Source organism: Sceloporus occidentalis, unplaced genomic scaffold, assembly GCF_023333645.1.
Source record: "Sceloporus occidentalis isolate IW3139 unplaced genomic scaffold, rSceOcc1.0.p SCAF_64, whole genome shotgun sequence".
NCBI lineage: Eukaryota > Metazoa > Chordata > Lepidosauria > Squamata > Phrynosomatidae > Sceloporus > Sceloporus occidentalis.
In genome coordinates, this window is record NW_028317044.1 from 2,256,494 (window position 1) to 2,283,422 (window position 26,929).

The 26,929-nt window shown below is 45.0% G+C and overlaps 1 protein-coding gene across 7 annotated transcripts in view; it reads left to right on the forward strand.

The window, feature by feature from the left end:
* The window catches only part of LOC149287104 (protein CASP), a 236,500-nt gene that overhangs the window by 32,536 nt on the left and 177,035 nt on the right, over positions 1-26,929 (forward strand). For all 7 annotated transcript variants that reach the window (XM_089493440.1, XM_089493438.1, XM_089493441.1 and 4 more), the window contains exon 2: positions 21,238-21,348. In XM_089493440.1, the coding sequence (XP_089349566.1) occupies positions 21,238-21,348 (111 nt within the window). The remainder of the gene's footprint in view (positions 1-21,237; positions 21,349-26,929) is intronic.

The following is a 26,929-nucleotide window of genomic DNA, read 5'->3' on the forward strand; positions in this document are numbered from 1 at the left end:
ATAAATGTGTTGCTTTCTATGCATTTGATTAGCAGCAACACATTAAAGATCTCCAGAGGTGTCACTTATTTGAAAGTTAATGTGTTGCTTATGTAATTGAAGTTTTAAAACTAAATGCAACCTTGGGGTGTAAGAACTGTCAGGCTATGGAGGAAGGCTGCTTCTGCCATCCAGCTTTCGGTCTTGACGGCTTCTGGTTTTTACAGAAGACTCATGGAGAAATCGGTCTAAATTACAGTGATTCCCAAACTTTGGTCGTCCGGGTGTTTTGGGCTTCAACTCCCAGAAGCCTCAGCCAGCTTAGCCAACAGTCAGGGATTCTGGGAGCTGAAGTCCAAAACATCTGGAGGACCAAAGTTTGGGCATCACTAGTCTAAAAGCCCTTTATGCCTACTGTTGCTGTGGCAGTTAGTGCCGTGAATCCGTGGATAAAAAAAGTACTGCTTACTGTGAACCTACTTATGGATTCTTGGATGAGTTTGGGCTTCAAAAGGTGTGAAAGAAAAACACTTCAAAGTACTATTGTCCCTCTTTTTATGGCTTTCCCCCCTTCTTCCGTCCCCTTCCTCTTGCAGTCACCCTTTTTCTGAAACAGAAATCCCAGCCTGCCCGGATTTTGTGCCGTTTCTTGCACATGGGTACCTCTTAGATTCCTCTGGTTGCATTGCAAGACTTTCCATTTAGCCTTTTGGGGCCTATATATAGTTCCTAGTATAGTGCTTAGGCTTGTGATAGCATGCAAATGTGTTGGCATTTGCATTACCTGTGCTATTATACCTCTTGATAACTTCATTTACAGCTAGGTTAGTCTGCATCAATATAGGTCCACCTCTCTTCCATTTGAAGGCAAGATTTGAAAAACAAATTCTACTGTGAATGACTTTCTCCTTATTTTAGCTGCATTGCCCATTTTGGAGAGATGAGTAATGTAAGGAGCCGGCCCCGACTTGTTATCCTAATCTTATACCGATTGTTAGCAGCCGCCTAGGATCTACTCAGAGGTCTTCTCCATCACCTGCCATCCACAGATACTGGCATGGACCTGAGCTTCTCTGCACACAAAGCCATGTATTTGGCCATGGACTCTCTTTGGCACTCGCAGCTCCTTTTGCTCGTTCTCTCTGTTTCTCGAGAGAGAGGGAGGAATACACGTATATGTTTCAAGAGAGAGAAGAGGAGAATATCTGTATGCATCTTTTATATCTCTTGTGCTACCCAACTCCCCCAGGGAGCAAGCAGAAGGAGTTGCAATATGGCTTGGCAGATGTGAAAAGCATCTCTTTGCTGAAGAAAGGTTGGTGGCCATTTGGGCCTTCTTCCAACTAAGTTGTGGTCAAATGGAGCGATGCTATGCAATTCTCGGGGAGTGGGTCCCACTGCTTATGTTTTTCCTGTCTTAATTTTGACGGTGTGCTTTCTTCTAACCTACGTCTCCCCACTCCCTTTGGAGCCATGGAAGAACTTTACTCTTGACCTGTCCTTTGCAGGTTCATTGAGGAGCCTTCTCTGACCAAGGGGCATTGTTGACATAGCCCTCTTGAAGCCAGCTTGGCGTTGTGATGTGCAAAACCGGGTGCTTCCCACTCGGGTGACAGGTTGTGGTTAGGTCATGGTTAAGAAGAAGCCAGTGGGTTGACTGCTTTTGCTGAGCAAGCCAGCTTGAAAGCCCTGAGTTTCTGAAAATGGGAGGGAGGCATGGTGCTGCTGGCCTTCTGGCTATCTTGGTATTTCTCCAACTGGGTTGTGTTAGCAAATTCTCAGTGTGTTATAAGAAATCAAGTGAATCAGATAAAAGATCACATGCGTCCCTAAGTGTGGAGGAGGTGGCCCACTGTGTTGCCACTGAACTTGTTGCTCAGTAGATGGCTGCCTTCCAGCCATCTTCTGCAAAAGAAGTGCTGACAGGCAGATGATGCCACGTCTCTGTATCAGTTATTGTCCGATCTTTCAGTGCAAACTAGTCTCCTTTAGAATAGGGCATGCATGGTTGTTCTGCAAGAGCTATTCTTTTTCCAACCTGGAGGGTATGTGTGGAGTAGGGACTACTTATAAACTCTTGACAGACTGTATTGCCACATACAAGCCAAGGAGCTCCTTTTCTCCTTCCCTCCTTGTAGGCATGGCTGGTAAGGGCATAGGAGAGGGCATCTCTGTGATTGCCTCCTAGGCTCTGGAGGCTAGAATGGCCTCCCTTCTTGTAGTCTTTCTATTGGCAGAAACAAATCATGGTTTTACAGTGGTTCCCAACCTTTAGTCTCCAGTTGGAGTTTTGGACTTCTGTCCATTTTGGACTTCAAATCCCACAAGCTCCAGCCAACTTGGCCAACAGACACCCAGGTCCAAAACATCTGGAGGACCAAAGGTTGGGAACTCCTGTAACCCAATGCTCAAATCGCTGTGCCACACTGGCACTCGAGTTTGTCTTAGGGTCGCCATAAGTTGGAAGCAACTGGAGGGCGTACAACAAGAAATGAAGCTGAAAGGACATCCTGGCTAGAGATGGCAAGTCTGAGAAGCTGAAGCAGGCCCTCGGATGGCTAGTGGCCTTTTTTGCCAGGAAGTATCTCTGAGGGCAGCTGGACACACTTAGAGATTTCGGTTGCAGATTGGCAACATCCTTTTATCCTGTGGGTTAGCTGAACCTGATCATGATGCAGTTGCTGTGGGGTTTTCCTAGTGGTAGGGATGCATTTGGTCTGCCTTTGCGGTTTTCTTTTTGTTGTTGTCATATTCTAGGCCTGAGTCTTTAACTGTGCTGTGACAGCGAGTGGCACCGTCCCAAGTGGCGGCGGCTGGCGCTGTGAGAACATCTCCTCTTTGTTGCAGGAGGTACGAGGGGCTCAAATATGTGATACTGCCGCTTAAGGAGAGCTCTCTCTTGCTCCTGTCCATTTTCTAATGCTACTTTAATTAAAATACAAAGTCCCAAGCCTGTTGCACAGAGTGTATCTCCAGTGCTCAGAGTTTTCTCATGGTTTGCTCCCTAGCGTTGAAGCCGAATTCCGCGTGAAGATTACCCCAAGGGATGCTAATTTCAAACACAATGCAGGAGGCTATTTATTTAAGACGTGGTGTAATTCTGTGTATTGCTTTTAATGATGGACTGGCTGTGCAGACTTGTGGCTGGTTCTTGTAGCTCACGTGACTGTTGTTCACATACTCAGTATAGTATTTTATTGATTTCAAAGATGTTGATACAGTGGGCCCTTGGGATCCGCTTGGGTTTGGTTCCAGGTCCACCACCCCCTGGATACCAAAATCCGTGGATGATCCAAGTCCCATTGAATACAATGGCATCATAAAAATGGTGTCGTTATATAAAATGGCAAAATCAAGGTTTGCTTTTTGGAACTTATATATTTTTGGGATATTTTCGAGCTATGGATGGTTGAATCCGTGGATAAAAAATCCTTGAATACAGAGGGCTGACTGTACTATCTTTTCAATGGAGGGTTTTATAGTAGCAGAAGAACTCTGCCTAATGTTCTAAAGCCATCGGATCCTGTCTGATCTTGGAAGTTAAGCAGGGTCAGCCCTAGTTACTACTTGGATGGGAGACAGCCAATGAATACCCGGTGCTGTAGGCCATGTTTCAGATGAAGGAAGGAACTTGTAAACCCACCTGTGAGGATTCTTTGTCTAAGAAAACCCTGTAAAATTCACCATGCATCAACAGGTAACTTGAAGGCACATACTTTTCCATAGTGGCTGCATAGCCCATAGCTTTGTTGTGAATTCTTGTCCTGTAAAAGTACAGAGAATTCTCAAAGATCATAGAATCGTAGAGTCGGACGAGACCCCAAGGGCCATCCAGCCCAACCCCATTCTGCCATGCAGGAACTCACAATCCCAGCATCCCCAACAGATGGCCATCCAGCCTCTGTTTAAAGACTTCCAAAGAAGGAGACTCCACCACTCTCCGAGGGAGTGTCTTCCACTGTTAAGCAGGTCTTGCTGTCAGGATGTTCTTCCTAATGTTTCGGTGGAATCTCTTTTCCTGCAGTTTGCATCCATTGTTCTGGGTCCCGTTTTCTGGAGCAGCAGAAAGCAAGCTTGCCCCATCCTCAGTGTGACACCCCTTCAAATGTTTCAACAGGGCTATCATATCACCTCTTAACTGTTTCTTCTCCAAGCTAACCATCCCCAGCTCCCTAAGTCACTCCTCGTGGGGCTTCATGGTTTCCAGACCCTTCGCCATTTTGGTCGCCCTCCTCTGGACAGAATCCTTTGTCCTTTTCACAGAACTGTTGCTCCTGAGACATCTCAAGATGCCTCAGCACTCTTGTGTTCTTCTTTCTTGCAGCCAAAGAACAGCAGAACGACTTTTATACAAGGTGATCTGATTTCGCTGTTCTTTTATGCTTTGCCTGGAGCGATGGATAGAAAAGTAGAGCAGCCTCTCTTTTTTCCTCCATCCTACTGTGCAGGGGTGCAACCTGAAACCTGCACACCTTCCAGTGAGTCATTCCTATTCATGGAGACGGAGTGTAGCTTCAGACTTCTTGGCTACAGCAACAATACTCAATTTAGGCTGATGGGGTAGAGGAGTAATTCCCAACCTTTGGTCCTCTGGATGTTTTTGGACCTCAGCTCCCACAACTCCCGACTGCTGGCCAAGTTGGCTGGGGCTTCTGGGTTTGACGTCCAAAATGGACAGCAGTCCAAATGGAGGACCAGAGGCTGCGTTAGCACCGTCCAGCCATTTCCGACTTATGGCAAAACCTGTCATGGGTTTTCTTGTTCCAGAACACGGCCACGTAGTCCCCCCAAACCCACAAAAAACTATGGATGCTGGCCGTCAAAGCCTTTGCCTAGAGAAGTGTTTTCTCTAGTAATCTCAATATCCTCCAGCGCAACTCTGTCGTCAGTCTCCAGCAGGATTTCTCTGGGGGCCTAAGGATACCTAGAGAGAACAATACTGTATATACTCGACTATAAATGGACCTTGTGTATAAGTCGGGGCAGATTTGGGGGCCAAAATTACAGGTTTCTATACGACCCATGGATAGGTTGAGGGTAAAACTTAGGGGCATGTAACCAAGGGTCTTAAAGATGAAGCAGGGGGAAACAGTGCCCAAGAGAGGATGGTGCCACTTGCTGGGCTTTCCTAATGGAGAGGAAGAGTGTCTGGTTGAGTGCCATTGCCTTGAGATGTCCTGAGCAGCTTCAGGCCAGCCTTTTCGGTCATATATTTTCCAGGATCCAGCTGCGTGGTTGCTGTGCTGAGAAGATTTCTCAAAGCCTTGCTTGGGGAAGGCATGGATTAACTACCCCACCGTCGCAGTTTTTCTTTTGCCGTTTGCATTCTCGCGGACGTCGCATGAGGGAGCCTTGTGAGTTCACCTTCAATGCGCTACAGCGGTGTGAGCGATCGGTGAATCACCTGTGTTGGAATTGGTGGCTGAAAAAAAAAAACACCCTTGCATTTCAGTCATACTCGATGAGTCAGTCGGTGAATCATTGCCCAGGTTTGCGGGGCAAAGCCGGTTCCTTTGCGTCGGGCCTCGTTCCTAATCATTTCCTGGTTCTGACCTAATTGAACAGGGATGCGAGGCAAAGATGATGGCGCTGAAAGGCAAACCCTTTTGTTTTCTGTCCCCAGCTCCGACTGTTAGATTCGAATAGAATGCAAAAATCTCCATGCACCAGATAAGCGCATCAGAATCAGTACACATGTCCTTGAATGTATTTCACTCCCAACCCTGTGGATCAGCAAGCTGTATCTCTCTTATGCCTAGCCGAGCGGTTATACTTGTGAAGACTCTTGGTTTTTCTTGCCTTTTGGAACATTTTGGTGTTTGCAGTGTACCTGTGCACACTTTTGGCGAGAGTAACATTTCCCTGAAAGCAATGAAATAAAGGCAGCGGGGGAGAGGCGCCCATAGCCTTATCGCAGATTCCTTGTTTCTGACCTTCTGGCCGGACTTGTGAAGGAAGCGGTCTTAAATGATACCCGGAGGGGGTTTGGTTTGGAAAAGGAGCAAACTAGCAGCTAAAGAAAACCTTCCATGCTGCTAACCAAGGCTTTGGGAACTCTTTCTTGCATTCTTTGTGTTAGAATTTAAATCTAGTAGAGCTAGAAATTCCTACTGGGGTCCAAGCAGTTATGTCTGCTAGATTTTTGGAAGTCCTTTGGCATTGTTTTCCTTTGCTTCATCCTTTAGATCCTTTGTTACATGCCCCTAAGTTTTACACTCGACTTATCCACAGGTCACATCATAATCCATAGTTTCGGTCCCCAAACCTACCCTTGACTTATACATGAGGTTGACTTATAGTCAAGTATATACAGTATATGTCTGTGCTCCACCAAATGCATCTGAGGAAGTAAACTGAAGTCTATGAAAACTCATGTTGCCAATTTCTTTCTTTCATTTAGTCTCAAAGCTGCTACAAGATCTCTCCAGCTACTGATTCTACAAACTATATCTTTGGCCCTATACAGACAGGCCAAAATAAATCTGCTTTGAATCACTTTGGAGGTATGGTGTTTCAATGATACATGTGTCCTAAGAGTCCAGAAGCTGCACCAAAGCTGCACTCCAGTCCTTAGGCCTGGAGCATGGCTTTGGTGCAGCTTCTGGACTCTTAGGACACATGTATCATTGAAACACCATACCTCCAAAGTGATTCAAAGCAGATTTATTTTGGCCTGTCTGTATCAGGCCTTTGACTATCCAGGGTTAATCTAAAAAGGCCATGTAGACCAAGAGCAACTTGCCCATCTAGCGACAGTGAGTTCCACAATCTTTGTGGTCGTAGTGTACAACCTCTTTTTATGTCCCAGGATGAAAGCGACTGAAACAGCGGGAGCAGCCTTTGCAAATGTGAAAAACCAACCCTGGTGGGTCCCAGGGAATATAGACAGATGTCAGAATCCTCCAAACGCCCGCAACGTTATTTTAACGCTGCCAGACAGATCCTTGGTCGAATGGGGAAACTTTTATCTGCTTCCGAGGGAGTCGGGTTTGCTTACCCAAGGGAAGGGTTGAAGGCCCTTTCTTTCGCTGCCATTCCTCTGGCAGATGGGGCGAAGATTTGAGACAGCCTAAGGTTGGGGAGGGGAAAGGCGTGTATCTGCTTGTAGAAATAACAATAACACACCAAAAAAACCAGGGAGGGGGGTGTTGGGCGCTCTTACGGAAAAAGGAAGTGCAAAGTCAAGTTGCCCAAGTCTTCCTTCGCTGCCTGTTTAGCGCACCATAATTAAAAAATGCCTGGATGATCTTAATAACACATGATTCAACTGTCGAGCACTAATTGCTCTGCAGCGGGCCAAGAGAAGATGAATGTTGTCAAGACAAACCACAAGTCAGACAAGCTGATTCTCTTTTCAGTCTGACACCATGTTCCCATGTTCCAACCAGTTTTTACTGGAGCTTTTCCAGCATCAAAAGTGAATCCTTGGCTTCGCTTCGACGTTTTTTTTCCTCTCTCTCTCCTCCCTTCCCCTTTCTTGTTGCTGGCAGGTCTCTTGCGCCGAAAAGCTTCCCTTGCTGTAGCCGGCCTGCTAATTTGCCTGCTTTTGTAAAAACAGAAATGTCAGTGTGTTTAATGTTGTGGTTCTTTTTTCTTTAGCAAAAATACTAGATACTAAATACAGGCCTGCACTTGCCTATCTGTCTGTTTTAAAGCTGTGTTGGCCGTATAGCAAATCCAATAACATCCAGGATCCACCAAACAGTGATACCTTTATTGGCCAACCAAAATGCACAGTACACTTGTTCCTCCATCTTCGCCAGGGTTAGGGGCACAAGACCCCTGTGAATATGGAAAAACCGCAAAGAACAAAAACACCATGTTTTTAACCAGAGAGGACACCTCTCTAGGGATCTCTAGGTCCTCCGGCACAACTCTGTGGTCAACGTTTGACAGACGCTGACCATAGAACTGCGCTGGAGGAGCTACAAAGGACTAGTAGAGTATTCTCTCTAGGAATCTCTAGGTCTTTCAGTGCGACTCTGTGCTCATCATCCGACAGACGCTGACCATAGAACTGCGCTGGAGGAGCTACAAAGGCCTAGTAGAGTATCCTCTCTAGGAATCTCTAGGTCTTTCAGTGCAACTCTGTGGTCATCGTCCGACAGACACTGACCATAGGACTGCCCTGGAGGAGCTACAAAGGCCTAGTAGAGTATTCTCTCTAGGGATCTCCAGGTCTTTCAGTCCAACTCTGTGGTCATCGTCTGACAGACACTGACCATAGGACTGACCTAGAGGAGCTACAAAGGCCTAGTAGAATATTCTCTCTAGGGATCTCCAGGTCTTTCAGTGCAACTCTGTGGTCATCGTCTGACAGACACTGACCATAGGACTGACCTGGAGGAGCTACAAAGGCCTAGTAGAGTATTCTCTCTAGGAATCTCTAGGTCTTTCAGTGCAACTTTTGGTTCAAGTTGACCATAGAGTTGCACTGGAGGATCTATGTATTCCTAGAGAGAACATATTCGACCAAATCCGTGACTAATCAAATCTGCAAATATCAAAGCCACAAATATGGAGGGATGAGTGTATACATGTTGCAAGCTTTCGAAGCGCCACTGGCGTCTTCATCAGGCAAGGTGTTAAAAGCCATACAGATCTTTTAAACTTGGAGTCCCAGACTGGGAAATAGTTTAGATGGTGATGATAATTTGTCACTACAGGGTTGGGGAGGCTTCAGGCATTTTTATAGTAAAGGGAGGTTGTTCTTGTTTCTAATGGAACCCAGTTGAAGAACGTAGACGTGGAAGGGCTTCATTGGACAGTGATGTATTTATTTCAATCTATTTATCATCCTACTCCAGCAATGCACCCACAATAATAATTTGAGGAATAGTTCCAAAACATGTAGAAACCTGCCTAGGCGTCGACATCCCATTGATAAAATAATCTGAATCATTCCCATTTCTCATCTGCAAAGGTGGTTTAGGAGTCTCACGGAGATATTTTTGTACAGGGTTGCAAGCCAGAACTAGGGAGATAGGCAAAATAATGGCTTCCTGTGAACTGAGGTTGTAGAGCCAGCCTGACATAGTGGTTTGAATGGCTGGGATAGTTTCTGTAGATCAAGGTTTGATTCCCAGCTCAGCCACGAAGCCCATTGGGTGACTTTGGGCAGTCTACACTTTCTCAGCCTCAGAGGAAGGTAATGACAAACCTCCTCTGAACAAATCGCTTTGGCTTAGGGTCGCCCTAAGTCGGAAACGGCTTGAAGGCACACAACACAATGAACGGAGGTCTGGAGATCACAACCCAATCTAGGAATGTGCACATCTTCCCTTTGTGTCTCCTCCAGCTACACTCATAAAGCATCCATCCATTGCTCCCACTATTAACCGGTAGTGACTTGAATCTGAAATCCCATTTCAAGCAACAATGCAATCATTTAACACTAAAGGAGTAGTTATTTTTAAATATAGTCGTTACTTAATGACGTTTTTATCGTTATGTTTTCCGATGTGTGTGTGTGTGTGTGTGTGTGTGTGTGTGTGTGTGTGTGGCCTATTGGGTTATGAATTTCACAAGGTTTTCTTAAGGTGGCTTTCCTCTGAAATATCGCTTCCAGCTTCCGGTATTTGTTGGCAGTCTCCCATCCAAGTGCTAACCAGGGCTGACTCTGCCTAGCTTCCAAGATCAGACAGGACCTGGTGCCTTTGGCTATCCCTTCTTATAATTCATATTGCAAACCCACTTGGGATCCCATGTCAAGAGAAAAGATGGGTGTAAATTAACCAACATTTACCTTCCTTTTTCGGGAACACTTTCCCATCATGGCCAGTGTTCACAGTCTGAACCGTGTTTAAGTAGAGAGAGCAACTGTTCAACCTTCTTGAAAGGGGGAAGGCGATGCAAGAAGATCATATTTACGAGGGCGAGGAGTTGTGCGTGTGTGTATAGCCCCTTTTATCGGGACCATGGAGATGGTACATGTTAAAAGACGCAAGTGGGATTAACCAAGAGTCTGAAGTACAGAGCTCAGGGTGGATGCATATATCCAAAGGCGGTTTTCTTAAGTCGTTCCAAAGCACTCAAAGGCGCACAAAGGATGTGCTTTTTTAATGTGACAGGATTCCGATTTCTGGAGATCAAAAATGTGGCATGCTGTAGCTCTGTTACTTCTATCAGCGGAGGCCAATTAAGCTGAAACAATAATGATGAGCTGTAGTGCCATCTAGGGTAAAAGTTACACTTCAGTTCCAACGAAGAGAACGGCTGGCTTGCTATTCAAGCCGTGGCTAGTAGACATCCCACCACCATTTTAAGATTCTTCCCTGGAGAGCTTTTCATTTGCAGAGGTCCAAAACTAACCAAGGAGCAAGAGGTGAGGACGGATCCTGTGCTGGTGGTGTAGTGCGGTGGCTCATAGGACAACTTTAGCAAACCAGGTCAGGATATAATCCAGAAATGAACAAGGTTGGTCTCAGGAGCAAACTCACTGCTTGCACTGCATAAAGCTGACCATGCTGTGTGTTTTGAGGGCAGTGATGTGTGTATGTTGAAGAGGAAATGTGGATGGATTTGTCCACGATTTTAGTAGTCAATTGTGTTCCCAGCTTTCGAACAGGTAATCCTTGTGTAAGAGGGTGGTAGGGTGCTGGTGGCAGTATAGCTGGATTCATAATGCTCATAGTCAGCCTTACAATGCCCACCGTTCAGCTTTTAATGCCAAGGCATGACTCTGTCATGCCAGTCTGTTGTAAGTGGGATTGTTGTTTGTCCCCTATTTACCCCTCAGCTTTCCTCTTCACTCTGAAAACACTGTGCTGGCTTTGACCTGTAAATATCATAGCCTGGGATCTGCACGGTGGGCTGCTATGGCTCTGTAGATGTTTCTGTACTGCAGCTCCCATCACTCCTACTTGCTTGCCAAGGCTGATGGGAATTGTAAAGATACCTCAAGGGCCACAGTTGGCCACAGCTGTCTTACATTATTGTTTTTCCTCGCTCTTCTTGTTCATCCAACCAGGTTCCATTTTTGTTTACTCTCATGTACAGTTGGCTGTCCACATTTGCAGCTGTGGCTTTTGTGGATTTGATGATTCATGGATTTGATAGGTTCTCTCTGGGAATCTCTGGGTCCTCCAGCCTTGACTCTATTGTCAACCTATGTTACAAGTTACACGGGAGGACATAGAGATTCCTAGAGAGAATACCTCTCTAGGCATTGTAGGTCCTCCAGAGCAATTTCATGGTCAACTTCTGGCAGATCTTGACCATAGAATTGCCCTGGAAGACTTTGCGGTTTTCCCACTTTCATGGGGGATCTTGTGCAAATGTAGAGGTTCGAGTGTATTTGTTTCCTTGGTCTGCTGTAGGAACAGGGTCTTTATATCAATCAATCTTTATTTATGATCTTGGACCAAAAGTATCTCAAAGTTGTATGGATCTTAATAGAACGCTTGTATAAAAATAATAATGTTTATAGTTCTTGCCCCAAAGGTGGCAGAATGATACCTTTATGGAGCTGAGGAATTACTCTTTTCTCTACTTGAGTCTAGTAAAGCTCCTGCTGCCAACTTCTTTCTTCCAGTGAGTCTCAAAGGTGCTACAAGATCTCTCTACATACCGATTCTAGAGACTAACACAAGTATATCTTGATTTGCAAGGATTTGTGAAGCCTTGCCTGGCTTTTATATATATACACTATATAACAAACTCTAGGAGAACATGGTCACTCCCACCTAAGCGTCCCACCCCTTGCATCCCATTAACCAGGTCATCCTTGATGGTTAGGATCATATCTAAAACGGCTGACTCCCTCGTTGCCTCCTCCACCTTTTGGACCATGAAATTGTCTTCCAGGCCAGTGAGGAATTTTCTGGACCTTGGCTGGGTCCAGTGAAGATCTTAGGACACCTCTGCTGCATATTCATATATGAGCTTCATGTGCGTTCCTCCTTCCCACCGAACTCTAGCAACTGGTTGGGTTGAGTGGACTGGTTTCGGAGAAGTCCCGACACCTTTATTGATGCTTTTGGGGAAAGACGTGACAGTTAAATGGGTATACAATGGATGTGCAGTTTCTTCTTCTTGCAGTCTAGGTGTGGCCTTCAGCCGGTTGGGGTTTTGCGTTGGCATGAGAGCAGCGATGCGCCTCGGTTGCCATTGCCTCTCTCCTCCTGCCTAATGCATACATCTACATAGATTTTAATCAAGCTTAAGTAGCACTTACTCCCTCGCCTCCTCCTCAGCCTCGTTAAAACATTTCTTGGCACTGTGATAATTTGTACTCTTAATGTTTGAGTAATTAATGCCCATAATAATAGTATCTGAGGACCAGCCGAGGACGGAGCTGGGTATTCGAATGGAAAACTGAGAGATTCTGCCTGAAGATTTACAGGGTTGTTTGCAGCAAGTAAATAGTCAGCTTCCAGATACATATTTACTATATGCCTTGTGTTTTATTGCTTCCTTGGATGGCATACAAAGAAGCGGCATCATTTTTTGTTTGCATCGCACCCTTGCATGCGCATAACAAAGCATCCATTCAGTTTCTTCTGTTCGGTTTTGAGGAAACATTATTTTCCACCGCCTTTGCTCTTCAGGAAAGACCAGACGCCTCTCTCCTGTTTAGTGGTAAACCATGTTCTTCCATTGTGTCCTCGGGGCTCACACAAAAATACGTAGACTATGCCCTCAGACCAGATTGTGACTTCCAGCTAGGGCCTGCTTCACAACTTTAGAGGTCTTGAAGGCACTCACAACGACAATGACGACAAAGTTGTAGGCACAAAAATACACCACTTTGTCAAGTTGCTTGAGAATCCACATGTGTCTTACCTTAGATTCAACAGTGGTTGCATCCACACTGCAGAAATAATTCACTTTGACACCACTTTCCCTGCCATGGCTCAATGCTTTGAAACTGAGATATTGAGCCTTCTCTGACAGAGCGCTCTGGTGCCACAGCAAACTACAGATCCCAGAATCTCATAGCACTGAGCCATGGCAGCTAAAGTGGTGTCAAATTGGATTATTTGGATAAAACTTGGAGCAGTGGTAAAGGCAGCATAATCTTTGTCAAGGCGAGAACAATTCATTTTGAACTTAACCGGAGTGTCGATGTTTGGTTTGGACCGAAGTTGGTAACTGTTTAAGATGGGCAGCGTTACGGCAATGAGACGCGAGTATTAAAAAGTGCATCTTGGGCAGATAATTTCTATGCAGATAATTTGCCATAAAATTTATATCGCAGTCCTTAAAACCGTCAGAGGGTTATTCTGTCTAGGGAAAAGTGATTTATACAGTATTAAAACACTTTTTTTTACATTCCAGTCCTTTAGATTTAATGTTTATGGCCTATAAAAACGAAATCTTACGGTGGGTATTCAAAAGTTTGGGCGCTGTTTGAATTATACTCTCGGCGTAGGAGCTGGAAACGCGTTGGAGAATGCCATAAATAACTGGCAGAATGTCGTTGGCTTGGGTTCCTCCGACCCAGAAAATCCAACTGATCTTGACTAGTAAGATATGGCTAACTTTGCGATGGGTGCTGGTCATCGGAGGAAAGCAAATGACCTGAATTACTTTAAAGGGACTGAATGGATACGATATCTTTCACGGTCAGCAAGATTGAAGAAGCTACAATGATACATTTATCAGAAACAGTTGTTTCCCCTTTTCGGTTGCTTGTAAGGGCACAATAGATTTGTTATAGAGCTGGATATGTACTGGTGTGATGCCAGTTCTTATGATTTCACTATTGTGGTGGTCTGGGATATTTTCTAACACAATTTCAGGGATGTGAGCTGTTGGTAACACATCTATGTGCGCCAACACAACTTGCCAACCCATGGGACCTGTTGGTTTTGCTTTCATTACGATACTACACCCAAGTGTAGTACACTTGTCCCTCCCTATTCACTAGGGTTAGGGGCACAAGACCCCCATGAATATGGGAAAACCACAGATAACAAAAATGCCATGTTTTGCCCAAGAGGACACCTCTCTAGGAACCTCTAGGTCCTCCAGTGCAACTCTGTGGTCAACATCCGACAGACACTGACCATAGAACTGCGACAGAGGAGCTACAAAGGCCTAGTAGAGTATTCTCTCTAGGCCTTTCAGTGCAACTTTTAGTTAAAGTTGACCACAGAGTTGCGCTGGAGGACCTAGATATTCCTAGAGAGAACGTATTAATCAAATCCGTGAGTAACCAGATCCGCAAATGTCAAAGCCACAAATATGGAGGGATGACTGTAGTTTGATTCCTCCTCTGGCCTGGCCTCGGTACAAAAGAAAAGCTTGGCAGAGTTGATTGCAGATAGTTTGAAAGAAGCAGAGGAGTGCGGACGTGAATGAGCTTGGTTTTGTGCTCTCCCGCATTTAAACTCCAATATGTGACATGACCTGGGCCTAGTACAAAGCATAGCTTGATGTAGTGGTCAACAATGTATGTCTTTGAATTGTAGTGAATGCCTCACTTTTCAGGTGCTCTTCTTTGGCAAGGCACACATCCCTTTTGTAGGAAGCTTGGTCCCATTTCCCCAGTGAATGCTGCCCATTCCAAGTCTGGTGGTTTCCCAGTGAGTTTGCAATCTGAACATTTTGAGATTATAAGTGTCTCGGACAGCTTCAGACTGAATGGCAGATGGATCCTCCCTCTCCCACTGAAAAGATAAATAGTACGTTGGCAGTGAAATTTCAAGAATGTCAAAATAAGCATGGCTCCTACATGGTTTGTCTGATACACATCTGCTTTCCTTTGCGTCTGGTAATGCTGCGCATCTCTTCTGAGTGTCTCTTTCAGAAGATCCTGAATGTGATGGACACGCTTGAGTTCTTCCCGTAATTGATCTTTGACCCACGATTTTATTAGCAGCATTACCCAGCAAAAAAAGAACCTCTCTATATTTATATGAACATTTCCAATGGAATCAGAGGTTTATTTCTGCACGTTTCCAAAAGGAGAAAGATCTTTAAATATTCTGATGTTCAGCTTATCCCTCACTGTCGGATCACTGTTGATGCATCATAGGGAGCTTGTTAAAGGACTGGTAAAGAAATCTGATTCCCATATGGGTAGAAGTAGGTGGGTTTTGATTTCTAGTCTCAAATATCAAGACAGGGGCTTATTTGGACTGGAAAAGAGAATGCGTAACTTTCTTCTTCCTTTTTTAAGTTAGTGGCTGTGAAGTTGGCTTTGACTTAAGGATTGAGAGACTCCAAGAACCCACTCTTCAGCAGTCCTGCTTGGGGAATGTGCAAACTCATGGCTATGGCTTTCTTGCTTGAACCAAATCTCAATCCACCTGTAGTGTGGTCTCCCTTTTTTTTTGACCGCCTTCCTCTTTACCAAGCCTTCTTTTCTTTTCCATTGGGTCACGGCATTTGAAGGTTAGTCACCTTCGCTTCTAGGAAGAGTTCCGGCTTGATTCCCTCTAGGAGCCATTCATTTGTCTCTATTAACAGTCAGTGGAATCCATAGGTCCTTCTTCCAGCTCCATAACCAGTGTTAACTAGGTTTATTATATCCTGAGACTTGCTGATAGTTCTCTGATCTCATTTGCAACAGCAGTCACCATTGACTTTGCAAAGTGGGACATAAATCTCACAAATGAATAAACCGTTCCAGGAAAGCACATCTTAATTAGTATGGTTTGCTTGTGAAGTTCAAGGGGGATTGCTTGAAGGGACATTTTCTCCTATGCCCACTGAAAAATTAGACAGTGACTCTGAGAAATATGCAAGATAACCTCTTTTTGGTACAGGTTGTTCTCGCATGCGGAAGAATCGTAGAACCATAGAGTTGGAAGAGACCCCCAAAGTCCATCCAGTCCAACTCCCTGCCATGCAGGAACTTACAGATGCCCATTTAACTTTCACTTAAGGTCTTCCAAAGATGGAGAATCCACCACTCTCTCTATTCCGCTGTCGAACAGCAATCACTGTCAGGAAGCTCCTCTTAATGTTGAGGTGGAACCTCTTCTCCTGTAGCTTTCATCCATTGCTCCAGGTCCTATTCTCTGGAGCAGCAGAAAACTAGCTCGCTTCCTCCTCAATATGACATCCCTTCAAATATTTAAACAGGGCTATCATATCACCTCTTAACCTTCTCGTCTTTAGGCTGAACATCCCCAGCTCCTTAAGTCATTCCTCATAGGGCATAGTTTTCAGACCCTTCACCATTTTAGTCGCCCTCCTTTGGACACCCTCCAGTTCCTCAACATCCTTTTTTAATGGTGATGCATGGTTTCCAGACCTTTCACCATTGTGGCCACTCTCCTCTGTATGTGCTCTGGACACGCTTTTGTACATGCAAAACCTTTGGGATGCAAGTATGACGAAGCACCCTGAATCGTGTTGGTCTTGGATTCTTCTGGCAGTAGCCACAGATCTGCTGTTGGGAGCTAAAACTGATGTGAATGGTCCTCGGTGAGCCTGTGCATATGTGTGCCTGTGTATATTTTCTTGAAACAAGTAATTAATCCCGTAAAGTAAAGACACTGCTTAAGGATGGCCACACAGAGTCGTTCACACAACCTTTAACCTCGGAGTGCAGGCGCATGTGTGAGCCTTTCATGGCAAGCGGGCCCTTGGGAGTTGCGGCGTTTTCTGAGAACTCGACCTTGCGGTGCCCCTGAAGGGGCCGCGGTGAAAAAGGGCCCTTTGTTGGGAGGCGGTTTTGCCCCCGCGGCTCCTGCCGCAGTTTGGCCTTCCACATATGGTAGGTGGCTGCATCTGGAAGGAGGAATTACTCCACCGGGGAAGAAGGGGAATGAAGTCATCTGCTCCATCGGCTTGTAAAACCGAACTAATTAAGAGACAATCGGCATTGATTGAGACAGCTGCAGACTCTGGGGAGCGATTGGCAACACACACACACACACACAACATACCACACTGCCTTTGCAACCTCCGTTGTTTGTTGCAATTGGGACCAGGCCTTGCATTTGTGCCTTTTGGGTTGTCTGGATGGGGGGCTTCTGGATGACTGTGGGATCGCAGAGCCACACTTGGAGCGGGAGGCTTCGTTTCCAATCGGTTTGGACGCACGCATGTTTATGTGGCATTTTTGTGTGGTTAGTGTGGATCTAGAACTGGAAATTGTTTTGGTCCAGAAAGATCCCCCACGTCCCATGAAAGTCCCCCTGGAGTGCTAAGAGGTGATGGCAGCTTGTCCTGCAAGAAAGGGGAATTAACTTGACCCATCTGGATTGAAATTCCTGCTCTGTCAGTTAGCACATGAGTAACCTTTTAGAAAGTGTGTTGAACATGTGAAGCCAAAGGCTTTCATGGCCAGCATCCATAGATTCTTGTGGGTTTTTTGAGCTATGTGGCTATGTTCTAGAAGACTTTGTTCCTGACGTTTTGCCAGCATCTGTGGCTGGCATCTTCAGAGAATGCCAGCCACTGGTGACAGCCACAGATGCTGGCAAAACGACAGGAACAAGCTCTTCTAGAACATGGCCACCTAGCCTGAAAAACCCACAAGAATCTATGCATTTAATATGTAAACGTGTTTCACAGTAAAGTATTTCAATAGTCAACGATTCCCTTCATTGGTCAAAGTCATAAAATAGACTGATAAGTCTATTTTAAGAGACATGACGGAAGTGTTAGTTTGAGCCAGACTGATTCAGGAGCCTGGCCCTACGACATCCGTGTTTTTGACTCTGGCTGGCAGCAGCGATTCGAGGTCTTGCACAGAGAGAAGGCTGGCAAGCAGGACCATCTGGCGTGCCATCTTTGCCGAGGGGCCCTCACTAGCCTGTTAATTTTTATTTGTTAACCAGCTTGCGTATTGTTAGTAGCCGGCGACTCTCTGCCAGTCCTTCTCTGCGGCCTGAGAAGTCCCTTCTTTGCATTTGAAACGAAGCACAGGCTACTTGCCTCTTTGCTTGCTGGTTTCGTCTACCACCATCTCCTCTTTCTTGTTTCGTTTCTGTTGTAGTTCAGGAGGAACAGGATTGCAAATCCTTTGCATTTTGCCAAGGATGCTGGTGGAGGTAAGTTGGAGCGAGCTTTCCCTCCTGTGCCAGCTTGCATGGAGTTCCTGGTCCCCAGGGGTGAAACAGCAATAGCATTTACACTTCTATACCACTGATCAGTAAACACAGTACTTTCTACACGATTTACGATCTGTAAACCAATTTCTCCCAACAAGCCGGGGACTCATTTTACCAACCTCCGAAAGGATGTAAGGCTGAGACAACCTTGGAGCCCTGGGGTCGAACTCACAACCTGGTGGCTGCAGGGCTGGCATTTAATCACTTTGCCACCAAGGCTCCTTATAAAATATTATACAATTCTGGAATGTGCCAACATGGCATAGCGGTTAAAGTTTGGAATTAGTCCTGGGCACACCAGCTTAAAAATCCCCACTTGGTAATGAATGCAACACCTTGAGCGATGTTGGTGACCAACCACTATTTCCTTGCCTATTCTATCCCAGGGAGGCAATGGCAAAGCTCTTCTGAGGAGATCTTCCCAAGAAGACCCTCTGGGAAGGTTGTGATAAGTCACAGATGACTTGAAAGCACATAAGAACAAAGAGGAAAGTCATTCAATGAGTGGGGAATCCCTGTATGGCCAAAGCAATGGCACTTGCACATGAAAGGAAGGTGCCAGTAGGGAATTTACTAGGTCTGTGGATGTACCAAAACATTATGGAAAAGCAAAATCTAGAATGGTAGGGAGAATGCCAGTGAAAGCTCCAAGGCTGTGGGGTTTTATTTAATTCTATGCTTCCGTTCCTCTGGAGTAGAGAGGTCTAGATATTGGAAAGGGAACCCTGAATAGAAAGGGAACGAAATCGACTAACCTGGAAGAGGACATGTCTGTCTGTTGGGGACTTAAGTGCAACATATTGTTGCAGATCTCACTTTCCACTATACAAATGGGCAACATGAAGCACATTTCATTTGGCGTTGGAAAGACATCAAATTTGCCTCTTGGGGTTTTCTGTATTAATTGTGGCCCTCCTCAGACGCTTGTTTCCTTTTGAATAATCCTGCTTGCCGGAGTGGTGCGGGGGTGTATATTTTGGTATCTTGCTATTTAACAGATTTTGTGTGTGTGTGTGTGTATATTAAAAGGCCTTCTGCTTAGCAATTAGCCACATGGGGGTTCTCTTCGGTGCATGTTCTTTCTCTCTCCCGGTTCTTGACTCTGGGATGCGTTTCAAGACTGGCTTGTCCAACTGTTCAGGGATTTCCTTGTTTTTATAGCCATTTTCCCCATCTGGTGTAGCATTCCTGATCAAAATCTATTGACACCCTGCTTTGCTTCCCCCTTTTATATCCAAGCAAAACTAAACCCGCCGTTTCCCCTTACGTTTGGCATTGATTTTAACGGATGCACGGCCTGCTTCTGTATGTGTACCAAGGAGTGAATCGTAGCTGATTCTAATGGCACTTAGCTCTCGAGTGCCAATATCAAGAATCAAAACTTAGGCTAGCAATCAGCGATCGGTGGAAAATGCGGGTTACATATTTGTGAAAGATATTTGAGACTTAAATTAATGCATTCACCAGTGATGGTGAACCTTTTAGGGGCTGAGTGCCCAAACTGCAACCCAAAACCCACTTATTGATTGCAAAGTGCCATGTCCCTCTGGCTTTCTAGTAACAAACTCTGGCAAAAGCTCTGTGCTGGGGCGATGGCACATGTGCCCACAGAGAGGGCTCCGAGTGCCATCTCTGGCACGTGTGCCATAGGTTTGCCATCACTGGTATAGAGTATTTGCATTCCCTCATCACTTCTTTAAACAGCCTGCTTCTGCCCTCCATTTCCTTACTTATTTTCATTTTCATAAGCATCTTAGTTAGCTGTAGTTGCACAACTGTATGTCCCCGATCAGAGGAAACAACCCATCTCAGCAACCTGAAACAAGCCCTTCTGTCACCTGGAAATACTCCTCCTTGGGTTCATCCTTTTGGGAGCGCTGTATTTGCTGTTGCCTTTTTGCCGTGGAAAGTTGGCTTGAGATTTTGCAGGCCAGGATTGAGTTGTAACGCCGGCGTTATTGGAGGAGATGGGCCCGGCCTCTCGCTCGTCTCTTGCCTCGCCAGTGAGTTGTTTTTCTCGCTTCTCATGAACATCAGATTTATTCGCAATGAAAGGAAATCGATTAGAAGTAAAGAAAAATCTAGAGGCAAATCCTCCCCAAAGGTACATAACATAACTTCTATTGACTTCGTGGGATGCGGAGCACATACTTGAATTTAGTGCTGAGAATACAGCAAAGAGAGAGAGAGAGAGATGGAGAAAACATTAGAGGGCGGTTCAGAAACCGACTGCCACCGAACTGGAGCACTTGGGCCAGGCCTTGTCTCATGGTTTGTTGTGCATTTCTAAAACATGCGCAGAAATTAGACAAGCCTTCCGTAACCCAATGGCCTTCCAGATGGTTTAGTTTTCAGCTCCTTTTCTTCCCAGAGTCAGCGTTGGTCGTTGTAGTCCAGAGAGGAGGCTTCAGGGTGCTCAGAATTATCTTGGAAGATGAATTTCTTCTTTTCTGGAAGAGTTAATCTCCTAACTAGGTTGTTTTGTGTGTCCCCATTTCAGTGTTTAATGGAAGTGTGGCCAGTGTAGAAGAAGGAGCCTAGTAGACTTAGATCATATCAACTTCTAGTCCAAGAGGGTTATGGATTCACTGTATTTTTGATGTAGACCTCATTGAAGTCGATCTTCAGTAAGAGAAAATAGTCGCATCTTTTTGATGGATTTGGAAACAAGACATGGCCAAGGGGACCTCCGCTCTCAAGGGATCAAGTTCTTGTACATTGGAAAGCTGAGAGATGTAAAACCCCTTCCGGTTCTAATCTGGATTTGTGTTTTATGACGTGGCAAGGCAGTGTCTGAGATGTGGTCTTGGTTTATGAGGGTTTGCATTCACACTGAGCTTTTTGGACTGAGGCTGTTGTACTTTGGCCTTCTCAGGAGGAGACGTCATTCATTAGAAAAGACAGTAATGCTTGGTAAAGTGGAAAGCAGTAGGAAAAAACGTAGACCACATTCCAGATGGAAAAACTCAATCTAGGAAGCCATGGTGGTTTGAGTATGCAGGACCTGAGCAGGGTTGTGGAGGACCTGACTACTTGGAGGTCCCTCATTCATAGGGTTGACTTGATGACAGTCAACAACAAACAGCAGACTTTATGTGAGCGATGGCCAATGGGACATATTTGAAGTTAATGCTCGTTGCGCTTGGATATTGAGGTCCAGGCGATTTCACAATCAGGTTCATCCGGATTTACTTTTGAAAGGGATCTGTGTGTAGTTAAAGTATATTGTCTCTTTTTGTGTTGACAGAGGGAGCTTGACGCCACAGCGACGGTCTTGGCTAACCGACAAGATGAAAGTGAACAATCAAGGAAGAAACTTATTGAACAAAGCCGCGAGTTCAAGAAGAACACACCAGAGGTGAGTAGTGATGTGGCTTCTACAAGGCTCCGTTTTTCTTGCCTATCAGCAGGCATGCTGGAGTTCTTACTGCAATACATTCAAGTATCATATTCTTCAAGATTATACCTTGGACTTGTCGCTTGCCATTGGTGAGTACAGTGGTCCCTTCCCATCCATGAAGGTTCAGTTCCGCTCCTTCCATGGATGGGAAAAAACATGGCCATTCAGGCCCCATATTATTCAGTGGTTGCAATGGTTCAATGTGTGCAAGATCCTCCATTGGATAATATGGAGTGCGACGATCCACAGACCATCCAGTGTGGTGCAGAGCCCACTGTATATCACTTACTTCATTTTGAAATTACATAGTTAACTGCTCAAATGGGCATTCTTTTAATGAACCTTTTCAGATTACAATAGCGAAGAAATATCCGTACGTCTAAAGCACAGGTTTTAGGGTTTGCTGACATGGCTTTGTTAACCACAGCAGTGACATCCTTCCTTTGTTTCTCTTAACATTTAAATAGTGTCGCAAGGGAAACACATCGATTCCATGAAATCATTTTCAAGTAAAGTTTTGAATTAGTTCGAAAGAAGTTTTTAGCTGCATTTAAGCGTGCTTTATTTTCTCTTTCTTAAAAACAGTGATTTGAATTGATACGCTTCATTTTTATTTTTTTGTGAGTGTTTTAGAGGATGGAAACATTGATGTTGCACCTTTTTTAGTTTTGTTTTATGTGTCTTGGTTGAACAAACAGCCCTCTCCTACTTGTCGCACTTCTGATTTGCTGAGCTATAGCTGCAGATCCGAAGGGCACCATGCATGAAAAGATGCATATCCTGATCAATTTTGGATATCGGCTTACCTTCGAAGTTACATACTTCACTTGTGCCACTGTTTAAACCAGTCTTGAATACAGTCCTTGATGTTTCACGAAGGATGTGCAGAATAGTTGGCTGTATGGACCGTGAGTCATCTGTCGCAGCCATGCCATTTTGCAATAGGAATCCTGCCAAAGTGCCGTTTGCTAAGCTCCTGTGACCAATTTGAAACGTGAGAGATCAGCAGCATGGTAAAATTACCTCATTGCCTTATCTTTATGCATTATCTGGATTGCACACGGTAGGATTACAATCTTCATGGCTGGAAGCTACAGTCGATAGGCTTTTCCTTGTGGAGGTGTCGCCCTGAAAACAGAATCAACAGGTTCAGATTGGGAATGGCTGTGCCATTCGTGGGTACATGAGTTGCGCAGATGTGAGCATGCAGTCCATCTATCTTCCTGCTTTTTCCTCTTACATTTTTACAGCTTACCTTTCCGAGGCAGAACATGTGCTTTTCTTTGAAGGTTCCTGGTCCAGTTCTCCATATTTCTCTTTCAGAGAATCACAGATAGTGGGGCTGAGAGTACTCTTACCTGACTCAGAGCTGCTAGCGTCAACCTTGTCAGTCTTGGCATATGGATCAGGCATGTGTTCAGAAATCTGTTTGCCTGTCGAGGTTTTTGGAAATGCTTTCTTTCAGAAGATGACTTCTTCTTGCTTTGTGAGTTGTGGTCAGTAGGTCCCTTTGTTTGCCTCTCCTTGTATTTGAACGCTGTTGGAGGCGCGAGAGGGAATCTTTTGCCTTTCCAACAGCGTGGAGGAAAGAGGATTTGTAGATGATGGTTTTGGGGATTAGAAAGGAATGTACGGTGTTGCTCTCAACCTAGGCTCCTCTGAGTTTTGTCCTACAGTTTCTTTCACCGTCTACTGATCAGGATAAGGGGATGTGTGTCTGAAGCGTCTGAATTGGACCCAGGTTGGGAAACTTTGTAATAGGAACTTTGGTACTGGGATGCTGGCAAAGAAATTGTCCTCTGACTCAAGGACCACAGCAAACCTGTGTCAACTGCTTTGATAACATGGCTCTCCTGAGCTAGATAGTCTCCTGATCCCTGATCCATGCCATTTGTGTTGGAGGTTTGAGCGAGTGAGGGACACCCAGTTCTAAACAAGATTGGTTTTCTAACTCTTTTGACCCAACTGGACTTTGTTTTCTTTAGCACGGCAGTCATAGACAGCAAGGACGAAAGGAAAAAAACATATAGCATGTTTCGTCATTTTGGAATGGTAGTATGAGTCCACTCTGGCTTTGTTGGTCTTTTGGGATCACCAGCCTCTGACATTAAGACTCAGTAAGCCTCTTGCACTGCATCAAACTTTTGTTCAGCAGTGTAAAAGTATTTCGTGTGTGCACATGCACTTTTCAGACACGTATGAGTATGTACACAACTGGTCATTGGTTCTTTGAATGGTTTGGCTATGTATTCAGATTTGGAAAGCCGAACAATGAACTTGTACATATGTGTGTCTCGGGGTGTGTATGTGAATGAAGCTATCTGTAGTTTAACTCCAAGAGAAGCTATCAACTCTCATTCATCAGCTCCTGAAAAGTAAGCTATGTGCTTTTACTGTGTGCACTTCCCTAAAGAACTAACCTTTAAAGTGGGATCAGGTAAATAGGGAGGGGAGAGACTCCTTTGACTAAAACCAGTGGCCCTGTGCTTGATGCTTGTAGTCACTTCATCCAAAGACGGAGGATGTGACTCTGGCATGGAGAACCGACAGGGCCATCTTGTGCTCTCTCAGGTGATTTACAAGATTGGTGACAACTTGTATCGCCATAGATAGCCAAGGAAGAAACTGTAGAGAAAGATGGAAAGATTCACAAGATCAGTTGCAAGGAACTTCAGTATTCCACTTTAAGCGTGACACTCATTTAAAACCCAACTTATCTGTTTGGTGACCTATGGAGAGACGTTATATTTGTCTGACGCCGTAGGTGTTTTATATACACATACATTTTTTGCTAATACCAAACTTTTTAACCAATGAAATCACAATGTAAAAATTAATAAAACACTGCAAAGCCCTGTGACATTAAACTGATTTGAACATTCCTGGCGTAGTAGTTTGAGGCTTGGACTATACCACTCTGGAGACCAGGCTTTGATTCCAAAAAGGCTCGGAAAGTCTTTGACAGGAGTAGACTCTTCAATTCTAGATTGAATCAGGGAGTAGATAGGTACTGTAGTCCACCCTTATTGGAAGTTTTGCTTTCCATGGTTTCAGATCCAAAGATATAATTTCATCCCCTGCTTATCCATGGCTTTGCTCTTTACAGTTTCCGTAACCTGCAGTCAGTCATGGTCCAAAAACATTACAGGTATTACATTTCATTTCGTTTATTACTGCAAACAGCCAACATAACATTACAGGTATAGAGTTTGATGCTATCTGGTTTCAGACTTGGGGATCTTGGAATATATCCCCGAAAGATAAGGGATGACTACTGTATTGGAGATGTTACTGGGCCAACATTTCATGGCTGTCCAGCCGTCCCAGTCACATTTTGATGCCCGCATGCGAGAAACAGCAGTCCTCTTAGCTCTTGGGGTATCAGTCATTAAAAAATATTCATCTCAAGAAGAACAATGTGACAAAAATAGTCTGTGCAAAACTATAGTTGTGTCTATTTCATCTCGCAATCTCAGTTTGTCCTGCATATTCCCAGTGTTGAGGGTGAGGCAGTGCCAATGCTTTGGGGTTTTTTTTAGTCTCAGTGGACAGCCAGTATCTTGGGAGCGTTTTCCTTTCCCGTTTTTCCTCTGGCAGCAGGGTCTTGCCCCAGGTTGGCAGCTGAGTGTGTCTTGGCTCCCTACGCTGCTGCCCAAGGTGCCCAAAGAGCCTTCTCCAAAACCTCTTGAAAGTGAATTGGCATTTAGAAGAGCCTCAAAGCACAGCCCGGCTCTGCTCAACTGTCAGTGGCAGTTACCGCTCTGAGATGGCCGCCGGTGTGTTTGGGAGATGAAAATGGAAAGGCTGGATTAGGCGAATGCCCCGTACCCTCTTAGCTGATGCCCGCTGTCACGTTCCCAACTGCAGGAAGAGATGAGGTGCCTTCAGGAGCCCATGGGGCGCTACTGGCCAGCCGCCTCCGAGACTTGGCATTGGGACCAGCTGCTTTAGCAGCAGAGGCAGAACATCTGCTAGGAGAAAGCTCTTGCTGGAGAAAGACGACACACTTCTCTGAAGATGCCAGCCACAGATGCTGGCGAAACGTCAGGAATGAACTCTTCTAGAACATGGCCATATAGCTCGAAAAACCCACAAAAACTATGACACACTTCCTTTGGTGGCCACTGATTTCTGTGTTTTGGTCTTGTTTGGGCTAGTTTGAGAAGCAAACATTGCTGGCACAGAAAATTTGGCAATTTCGTCAGCTGATCCTCCTCCTCCTGGAGGTCTGGTTGCCTTATCTTACAAAGCATCTGATGCCGGATATATCTCTTCGAGGGGTCATGCTTCACAGCATTGGGAGCAGGTGCCAGAGGCCACGTCTCTCAGCAACTCGAAGCAGAAGCTTGGTAGCGCTTGCTACCAAAACTATGTTTGAAGCCAGTTGACCTTGTCAGAAGGCACTTTCAGTCACTTGGCACCCTAGTTTTGTGAGCGTTTTTTTGGCATGTTAGGCCCGAGCTGCGCATTCAGGTTGTTGCTTCACTATGCATTTGGAATATTTAAATCCGACTCTTGTAAAATGCCTCACATGTGCGTGGCCTCAGATGATGGCAAATTCAATTCACTTCCCGTTTTGTAGTGTGGCAGTTTGGATTTCTTGGGCACTGTGTGGTGTTTCCAAAAAACCCTTCTCCTTTCTGTAGTAACTAGTCCCATATATATATATATATATATTACATGTCAGAGCGACTGGAGGCTTCCAATTGATTTTCCTTGTGTGTCCCTCTGTGATGAATGGAAGTGGAGGAAACATCTCAGGATCAAGACTGTTGTAATGGTTGTTGTTATTATTATTATTATTATTATTATTATTTTCAGATGTGGTCCATCCCTTGTTGACTGTGAACACATGCATACATACACAGCTCCCCAGGCTCCTTTTACCTCCGCTTAGGACAGTGGTTCCCAGTCTTTGTTCCTCCAGATGTTTTGGACTTCGACCCCCAGAATCCCTGACCATTGGCCAAGATGACTGAGGCTTCTGGGAATTGAAGTCCAAAATACCTGGAGGACCAGAGGTTGGGAACCACTGGCTTAGGAAAAGCCCTGGTTCCATCTAAACTGGATGTTGATGTTGAGGGAAGCAACCCAAAGCTAGCTTTTGGAGCCTAGGCCCAGACTTCATGATAACATATATCACAAATGCCGTCCGTTGGGGTTGCTTTGATTCTGTGTTTCCACATGGCAGAGGGTTGGGCTTGGATGGTCCTTGTGGTCTTTTCCAACCCTATGATTTTATGTATTAACATGAGGCAGATACGCCACTGTACCAAGGAGAGTTAAAACCCTTGGCCGTTCCTGATCTTTCAATTTGAGGCTGCATCCACATTGCAGAAACAATCCAGATTGACTCCACTTTACTTGCCATGGCTCAATGCTGTAGAATCCTGGGATTTGTACTTTTGAAGTGTGGATGCAGCCTAAGTTAAACACTGCATTTAGACTGGCAGAATGTGCCTTTTGCCTTCTAGTGAAGCTGGCCATGCAACCACATCCTTTGTTAATTCTCTTTTAAAGAATGGTTGAAATCTAGATT